This window comes from Perissodus microlepis, chromosome 23, assembly GCF_051167445.1.
Source record: "Perissodus microlepis isolate ML-2025 ecotype Zambia chromosome 23, ASM5116744v1, whole genome shotgun sequence".
Classification (NCBI taxonomy): domain Eukaryota; kingdom Metazoa; phylum Chordata; class Actinopteri; order Cichliformes; family Cichlidae; genus Perissodus; species Perissodus microlepis.
Genome location: NC_140482.1, coordinates 6278038 through 6286979, shown reverse-complemented (window position 1 = coordinate 6286979; position 8942 = coordinate 6278038). Strand labels below are relative to the sequence as shown.

Sequence of the window (8942 nt, the reverse complement as noted above, 5' to 3'; positions counted from 1 at the left end):
CTTGTGATGGAGCATTGTCCTGCATGAAAATCATGTTTTTCTTGAAGGATGCAGACTTCTTCCTGTACCACTGCTTGAAGAAGGTGTCTTCCAGAAACTGGCAGTAGGACTGGGAGTTGAGCTTGACTCCATCCTCAACCCGAAAAGGCCCCACAAGCTCATCTTTGATGATACCAGCCCAAACCAGTACTCCACCTCCACCTTGCTGGTGTCTGAGTCGGACTGGAGCTCTCTGCCCTTTACCAATCCAGCCACGGGCCCATCCATCTGGCCCATCAAGACTCACTCTCATTTCATCAGTCCATAAAACCTTAGAAAAATCAGTCTTGAGATATTTCTTGGCCCAGTCTTGACGTTTCAGCTTGTGTGTCTTGTTCAGTGGTGGTCGTCTTTCAGCCTTTCTTACCTTGGCCATGTCTCTGAGTATTGCACACCTTGTGCTTTTGGGCACTCCAGTGATGTTGCAGCTCTGAAATATGGCCAAACTGGTGGCAAGTGGCATCTTGGCAGCTGCACGCTTGACTTTTCTCAGTTCATGGGCAGTTATTTTGCGCCTTGGTTTTTCCACACGCTTCTTGCGACCCTGTTGACTATTTTGAATGAAACGCTTGATTGTTCGATGATCACGCTTCAGAAGCTTTGCAATTTTGAGACTGCTGCATCCCTCTGCAAGATATCTCACTTTTTTTGACTTTTCTGAGCCTGTCAAGTCCTTCTTTTGACCCATTTTGCCAAAAGAAAGGACGTTGCCTAATAATTATGCACACCTGATATAGGGTGTTGATGTCATTAGACCACACCCCTTCTCATTACAGAGATGCACATCACCTAATATGCTTAATTGGTAGTAGGCTTTCGAGCATATACAGCTTGGAGTAAGACAACATGCATGAAGAGGATGATGTGGACAAAATACTCATTTGCCTAATAATTCTGCACTCCCTGTACATGTGCATATATACATGTGTATATATATATATACATACATGTATGTATGTATACATGTATGTATATATATATGTAATATAAATGACACATTTGCATTTGAGTACCAATGTGTGTATCATTAGCAGAGAAGAAAGTAACGTTTTCTTCTGTTTCCCGTCTTTAAATGCTTCTTCTAACTGGTCTCAGAGTTATTAGACTTTAGTATTATTATTATTATTTTATTTACTTTGTCTTCATTTTTTAAAATTCCCTTAGTTTCAGTCAGCTTCCAAAGTGGGTTTGCTTATGTTAGTTTATCTTAGCTACATGGAGTCGTCTGACAATCATGCAGACTATAAAATTAAAAATATGAACCAACGCCAGTCAAATGTAGTCAAATCCAGGAGCCAGGATTTGACTACATTGGGCACGGTTTGACAGCTAAATCCATCTTTTATCTACAGTTTACTCACTCGCTCCACCTTTCTTCCTTTAGGCACCAATGAGTCAAGTTTTGTGAGTGGGCAGCAGTCAGCCCAGTGTGCTGGATGTCTGTGACAGACCCATGGGTCAGAAGGACCATGTGGAGGCAGGTTCAGGCCATATCCTCGACCTGGGGCTGGATTTGGAGTATCTACACGTAGCGGGGGGTGACCGGCAGGCTGGCGGCGCTGACGGGCCCCCTGCTATGGAGGAGCAGGGGGAGAGCACCGCTGGCTCCCCTCCACTGACCGTCCTAGAGGAAAACAGTGGGTCCGACGCAGAGGGCGAGTCAGCGTTGACCTCCAGCTCCACCCTCGCTCCAGGTACCGACTCGGACGGAGGAGACGGAGGGTCGACTCACAGTAAGAACACCCACCAGCCCCTCTGCCGGACCCAGTGTGTGGACTTAGGCACCGAAGGCCCTCCCGAGCCCCCATCTGAACTTCTAGCAGAGCTTGAATGTGACGCCCATGCCCAGTCCACACTCGGCTCCCCATCCGAGCACCTGCCTGAACCTCCACCCAGTCTGTCTGCTTCAGAGCCTGGCTATGAGGCTGGTGGGAAAGAGTACCAGGCTAAGCTCGAGTTTGCCCTCAAACTCGGCTACTCCGAGGAGACGGTGCGACTGGTGCTGTCTAAGCTCGGCCCTGACACCCTAATCAATGACATACTGGGAGAGCTGGTCAAGCTGGGCACCAAGTCAGACAGTGAGCAGCCGGCTGGATTATTAGCCTCTACCTCATCCTCTTCATCTTCCTCATCCTCCTGTGGATGTTCTGATTTGCTGGAAGGCCAGAGGCCAGACTCACCCTGTCATTCAGACTCTTTGTGTGACCAGGACAACCTGCGGCCAGTCGTGATAGATGGCAGCAATGTAGCCATGAGGTGAGCTCTATTATTATATATGTGTATATGTTTGTCAGTGGAAACTGCTGTAAAGAAACACATTAAAATCATAAATGTTTATTTACGCTGTCTTTTACCTTTTCACCGTTTTCACAGCCATGGCAACAAGGAAGTGTTTTCCTGTCAGGGCATCCAGCTGGCTGTAGATTGGTTCCTCGAGCGCGGCCATCAAGACATCACAGTTTTTGTGCCTGCGTGGCGGAAAGAGCAGTCCCGACCCGATGCCCCTATAACAGGTCAGTAGAAGACGCGGTTTAACTAAAATCCATTTTTCTTAACTGCTTATCCACCTTAGGGTCGTGGGGTGATAGGCCCCGAACACATCAGCAAGAACTCACAGGGCTAAAGATCCAAAATAGGTAATAATGGTTTTCTAGCACTGCATTTCCCCCCAGCCTTACTATAATCCTTTCCTTCACAGATCAGGACATCTTACGTCGCCTAGAGAAGGAAAAAATCCTGGTGTTCACGCCTTCACGGCGTGTCCAAGGTCGACGCGTGGTCTGCTATGACGACCGCTTCATTGTCAAGCTGGCCTATGAGTCAGACGGCATTATCGTCTCCAACGACAACTACAGAGACCTGGCTAACGAGAAGCCCGAGTGGAAGAAGTTCATAGATGAGCGGCTTCTCATGTATTCCTTTGTCAATGATAAGTGAGTAGGGGAGGATGTTATGAGGACATTCATAACTCTTATCTTTGAATCAGAGTGATGTTTAAATAAATAAAATCTCACACTCTGCTATAAAGAAGGCATTTTTCACTTTGCTATATGTGGGGAATCAATTATATTCTGTGTGCCTCTTTTAAAGCTTCCACACTTGAAGCAGCTTTAAAGAATGTGGATGGACACCATCGTATTTCCTCTAATAGCGAATTAATGCTCTCATCCTTTCTAATCTCGCAGATTCATGCCGCCAGATGACCCTCTTGGTCGTCACGGCCCCAGCTTAGACAACTTCCTGAGAAAAAGGCCCGTCATGCCTGAGCAGAAGAAGCAGCCTTGTCCATACGGTGAGAAGAAAGTCACGAAATACACGTCGAAATAACGCACATGAAACATTTTGTGCTTTTTAAGAACAACGTAATAATTTATATTGGATTAGAATCTCTCTCACAGTGTGTGGTGACATTGGACCTCATTTGCAAATGCGTTAGTGGAGACTTTCTTATCCTGCAGAAAGTTATCGTCAGATTTATGACGTGTGCACCAGCCCATTTGTTTCTCACCTCTGTGCATATGCTGCTAAATCTAAATCAGTTGAAATACTGCCACACTGCCATTTCTCTATATTTCTCTGGATCTGTATATTTACCAGGAGGTGAAGTGGACAGAGCGGTGATGATGTCGTGCAGTTAGTTAGTAAATGAGCTCCCCTTTCTCTGCCCACTCTGTGTGTTTACTTGTTTACTGAAGCGCACGTTGTGTCTCTTTGCTTCAGGAAAGAAGTGTACTTACGGTCACAAATGTAAGTACTACCACCCGGAGCGAGGCGCCCAACCACAGCGTGCCGTGGCTGATGAGCTGCGTGCCAGCGCCAAGACTTGCGTCGTCTCAAAGAACCAGGGCGACGCCGGGCTGGTGAAGAGCCACAGCGTGCCAGCTGGCAGCATCGACGCCAAGAAAGGCGTCCCGAAAAGGCAGTCGGACCCCAGCATCCGAGCTCTGTCATACAGCGACGCTGAAGAAAAGCTGCTGGCCAAAGGGAGGCTGGAGGTGCAGAAGAATACTGTGTGTGGCAGCAGCAGTAGCAGCTCCACTAGCGGTAGCTGCGGTGGGAGTATAAGCATGTCCCCGGCCCCAGGAGGCCCACCATCCACTCTAGGTCTCCCACAAGAGCAGCAAGCGAGACCAGTGATGGCTCATGGTCACTTACCAGCCCCCAGCCATGACCTTTACCCTCACTGTGAGTCTCCAGACTTAAGCTACTATTCAGTAACACGTGCTTACACTGGCCTGAGTCTCTCCTCCAGACGGAGCCCAGACTGTCGCTTCCCCAATGACACAGACCTGCGGCTGGGCTCAGCCGGCTCCGAGTGCAGCAGCGAAAGCAGCGTCAGTTGCGGCAGCAGCTGCGACTCGTACGGCGAGAGGCAGTGTCCCGGATGCCCCCCGGACCCCTTACTGGAAGACGCTGTCCATTTTCCTAATCCCCACAGCCGACTGTACTCCCATCATGCCACATCTAGCCATGAACTTTGTGGCCTGCATCCTGCCGAATACACAAACATTCAGCACAGCCACACGCCGAGCACAGGACTACACCCTTACCACCTGAGCGCCGCACGCGGGCAGAGCTGCGCTCATGATCCGCCTCCACTAGAGGCTCCCCCAAAGCGGCCCCTCTACCCCCTGCCCCCTCATCTCCAGCACCAACCGCTGACCGCACGGTCCAGCTGCCCAGGCGACTACCACTCTCTGCCGCAGTCCAACCCCGCACCCCCTGGCTCACCCCTTGGCCGCTGCCTCGCCCCAACGCGAGCAGAAAGTGTGTCCGACTCACACCTGTACGAACACCTCTCCACACCACACCATCGCCACAGACCAAAAGCCCTGCCCAGCTGGGACAAGTACTACAGGCAGCCACCGCTGCCGCCATCCAGATACGAGCCGCCTACCTACCAAAGCCTGCCAGACACACGCCAGTCGTCCTGGCACACTCCTCCATGGACACAAGACGGCTACGGCCAGCATCACTCCTCTCACCCAGCTCTCCACCCATCCCCAACTCATTACCTCAGCCACCCACCGCCCCCAGCCCACTCTCCTTGCCCGCCTCATCCATCCAGCACCCCTCTCCCGCCGTACCCACCTCACAGCTCTCACCTTACCGTGCCGTCTCATGCCCCTCCCTCCTACATGTCACAGCACCCAGAATCCCCTTCGCACAGTCGCTACGGCGATGCAAGGGAGAAAGTGTACATAAACCTGTGCAACATCTTCCCCTCGGAGCTGGTAAGCCGGGTTATGGCCAGAAGCCCCCACATCACAGACCCCCAGCAGCTGGCAGCTGCCATCCTTGCAGAAAAAGCCCAAACAGGCTACTGAGGAGGGAAGGTAAAGACGAGCTAAGTAACTGCTTCGCATAGCAACACTGGTAAATGGACTGGTACTTGCAGTGCGCCTTTCTACTCAATTTAAGCACTCAAAGTGCTTTCTCACTCCCTCAGACTTCTGATTGGTAGACGACCTGCTCTACCACCTGAAACACAGCCGTCCTCACACTGCTGGGATTACACTTTCAGATTGTCTGTGAGGAGAGCCGTTTCATTTCTTATATTAATAATCGAACAATGCAAAAGTCTCCAGGACATAAAAAGCTGAAGATAATCCAAATCCAGGTCTGGTCACTGTGCAGCAACAACTTTTACCAGGTGTGGAAAGAGAGCGAGACACTGGACGAAGTCTGTGATTTTGACTTAACCTGCGACAAATGGAGATGTGTTCTAGACCCCGCCCCCCAGCTGTTGTTTTTATTTGTACTGTAGCTTTGCATACAGGACGTTTATACAAGGGCACCTTTGGTTTTACACCCAAACCATAATCTGGTGAGTTGGTTTCACAAAAATACATCGAAAATGTGATTGAATTTAAGAGTTATTTATACATAAACACACATTATGTGTATTGTACACTGAGTCAAACGGAGCCACCACACGGACCAGGTCTTGTCCTGTGTCAACTGTCATCGGGTACTCAGTTATCACTCAGTGGTTTCAAACTTCTGTTTGTCCAAGGTCTGTTCCATGAATTTCTGTGTGTCTGTGTGTGTGTGTGTGTGTGGGGGGGGGGGGGGTGTTTGTGGATTTTTGTTCCCATGTTGGTAAACACGGGAAGATGGTCATCTTATTTGAGATGACGCCAGTTTTTTGGTCAGAGTTGTAGCTGCAGAGATGGGTGACCCTGTCGTGTGTACCTTAGTTTTAGTAAGGGACATCTCTCTCGCTCTTTCTCTCTGGCCCTTTCTTTTGGGTCAACTCTGGTATCTGCTACAGACAGAACATCCAGCCACCGGTAAATAAACCATGTACATATTGTAAATATATTTATCAGATCCCTCTGCTGTGCTTTTGGCTAACAGCGTGTACTGTCGTCTGTAGCAGATCCCAGCTGAATCCATGCTTGACAGAGAAAACCTTGTTTGATACAAATTGTATCATTAACTAAGTCGCTGATGTTATATACAGTACATGGACTCGATGATCCGTATCTATCAAACACTCTTGATGTATTGCTGTATGATAAAAGTGCAGTGACAAAACTTTTGTTCCAATCAAAATGTTCCAACTTTTAATCTTGTGGAAATAGCTTTGAGACAATTATTTCAAATATATTTTAATCAAAAGGAGTTGGGTGCCTACTATGTTTAGGCGTCGCAGCTTCGTTACCTTTTGGGTTTAAAGCTGGCTTATTGTTTTGTTTTGTTTTTTATACAGGAGCTCTGGTTAACAAATACTTGCTGGGTACTCATCGGAAAATAAGAAAAGGTTTAGGTTTCAGCGTGAGGTTTGGGCCAGTTCATGTTAGGATTTTTTAGCCTCTTCTTTAAGTCAGGATATAATGTTAAATTATGCTTTAAATAACATAAAATTGGGGCAAGGACAATTTATTGTCTCTATTAAAAGGGACCTTTTATGCGAATTTCCAGTAATGTATTTTTATTCTGGGAGTCTACTAGAGTAGCTTTGCATGATTTGTAGTTCTTAAAAAACAACAACAATAAAACAAAAAACTATCCATACAGTTCATTCTGGATCTTAGACATTTTTGCTCCCTGCTCTTTGAGGCTCCTCCTCCCTAAAAGGCTACTTTGTTCTGATTGGCTAGCTCTCATCAGACTTTGGGAAACAGAACCCAGTGCTTGACCATATTAGGACATCTTCCAGAGTTGACGTCAGCTCAGCAGAAAAGTAAAAAAAAAATAAAAATTTTTTTTTTAAAAATCAAGCATCGGGAGCAGCCTGAGGCCTGGAGTTTATGCTAGCAGACAAGTGTATACAGTGACCTCAGTAAAAACATTGATCATGTTTAATTGCAGTCAACATTGTAGCAGTGTTTATGTATGGCAGAATATAAGGAAAAGCGTAAAAAGGTCGCCTTTTTTTCCTGAGTTGAGTGCACAGACCCCAGCCTTGTTTTAAAGGGGACTTTTATATTTAGGTCTATACGAAATCCTATGGCGGCCATTTTGAATGTATCCAAAGTTCTACTGAAGCTCTAGTCAGAGTGTCTGCCATAGCAAACCGGTGTGGTCTTCATGTAACAATAATTCATCACCTCACTAGTGAATTATTTGAAATAACGATATAAAACAAATTTAGCAAAGGTTAGCGAGCTAAGCTGCTAGCTGCTTTCTAGTAGTCAAATGTTGAAAACTTCTGTCTGATATTTTAATACAAAATATTAAAACTCCTTTAGCCTCAGTGCATTAGTGCCTGGTAGCTCAACAAATGAAGACAATATTTCAGTTTCAGCATTTGGAGGTTAAATTACAGCTGCCTTGGCAACCCGAGCACTTCCTTAGCTAATGCTAACACTTTTTTCTATGCGTTCAAGATGCTACCTGCCTGTGGGACTATTGAGGAAGACATACTTCTAATAGTAGGATGCAGCATTAAGTAAAATGTTCACCGACTTTATATTTTTTTTATTTTCCTTTCAATGTTAATGTTGCTGGAGTTCTTCAGAACACAAGTTTGGTTGTTTTCTGTCGACTGGAGGCCCTAAACTGTAAAGTTCAAAATGGCCACCGAGGAAGTAAAAGTCTAGCACTTGAGCTCATCGTACCATTAATCACAAGCCAGCTACATATAGCCCACTGGTTTCTTTCCTGTCCAACACATGCTGTTGATGAGAGAGAACCTCTGTGTGTATTGAAGAAGCGCCTTCTCTCTGGCCTCCTGGCACTGTGTGTCAGCGTGGCACCTGAGGGTGGGCCCAAAGTAATGCCTCTTCGTGGCATTGTGCTTATGACACATCCAATAATCTGAACTATGTTCAGCAAACTTTTATGCATGTTTTTGATTTGTTTAGTTTCTGCATGTGTTCTTGTTTAATTTATGTACATATCCGTGTTCCTGAGAGGCGTGTCTTGCCGTTATTGTGATGTAATGCTAGTTGTTGTTTAAGTGTTGTTTTTAGGTTTAACTGTACACATAACAAGCTTTTTTCTTTTTGGTGTGTGAATTTTTCACTTATTGTCCGGTCTTGATTTCTACAACACTGGATATTTACTTGTTGGGATGAAGAAGCCTGTGATGGATGACGTCCCATTTTTCTCCAACTGTTGTTTCCTTTGGAAGTGCACTCAGCCATATATAGCAATATGCTGACTTGCGGATATCATAACTCTTACCTATTATTTCACATAGTATTTACATTGTGCCAGTAGAATACTAAGTACTTCAATATTGTAACACTTTCTGCTGTAACTGTGATTATTCATTAAAGAGAGTACTGCTATAAAAGCTGGTGAGTCACAGAGGGTCGTTTTAAGTGTTTTATAGCACCATTGTTGGGTCGTTACTCAGAAAAAGTATTGTATTACACAGTAGTCTGAACTTTTTTTAAAAAAAGTAACGAGTACATTACTTAATTACTCCCTAGAGAAAGTAATTATAGTAC

General features: G+C 46.1%; 1 protein-coding gene across 3 annotated transcripts in view; it reads left to right on the top strand.

The window, feature by feature from the left end:
* Window positions 1-8785, top strand: part of LOC146360873 (putative ribonuclease ZC3H12C) — a 22279-nt gene extending 13494 nt beyond the window's left edge. For all 3 annotated transcript variants that reach the window (XM_084920800.1, XM_084920801.1, XM_084920802.1), the window contains exons 2-6: window positions 1424-2295; window positions 2413-2552; window positions 2738-2972; window positions 3225-3331; window positions 3760-8785. In XM_084920800.1, the coding sequence (XP_084776926.1) occupies window positions 1493-2295; window positions 2413-2552; window positions 2738-2972; window positions 3225-3331; window positions 3760-5366 (2892 nt within the window). In that variant the 5' untranslated portion in view covers window positions 1424-1492 and the 3' untranslated portion in view covers window positions 5367-8785. The remainder of the gene's footprint in view (window positions 1-1423; window positions 2296-2412; window positions 2553-2737; window positions 2973-3224; window positions 3332-3759) is intronic.
* Window positions 8786-8942: the final 157 nt, after the last annotated feature.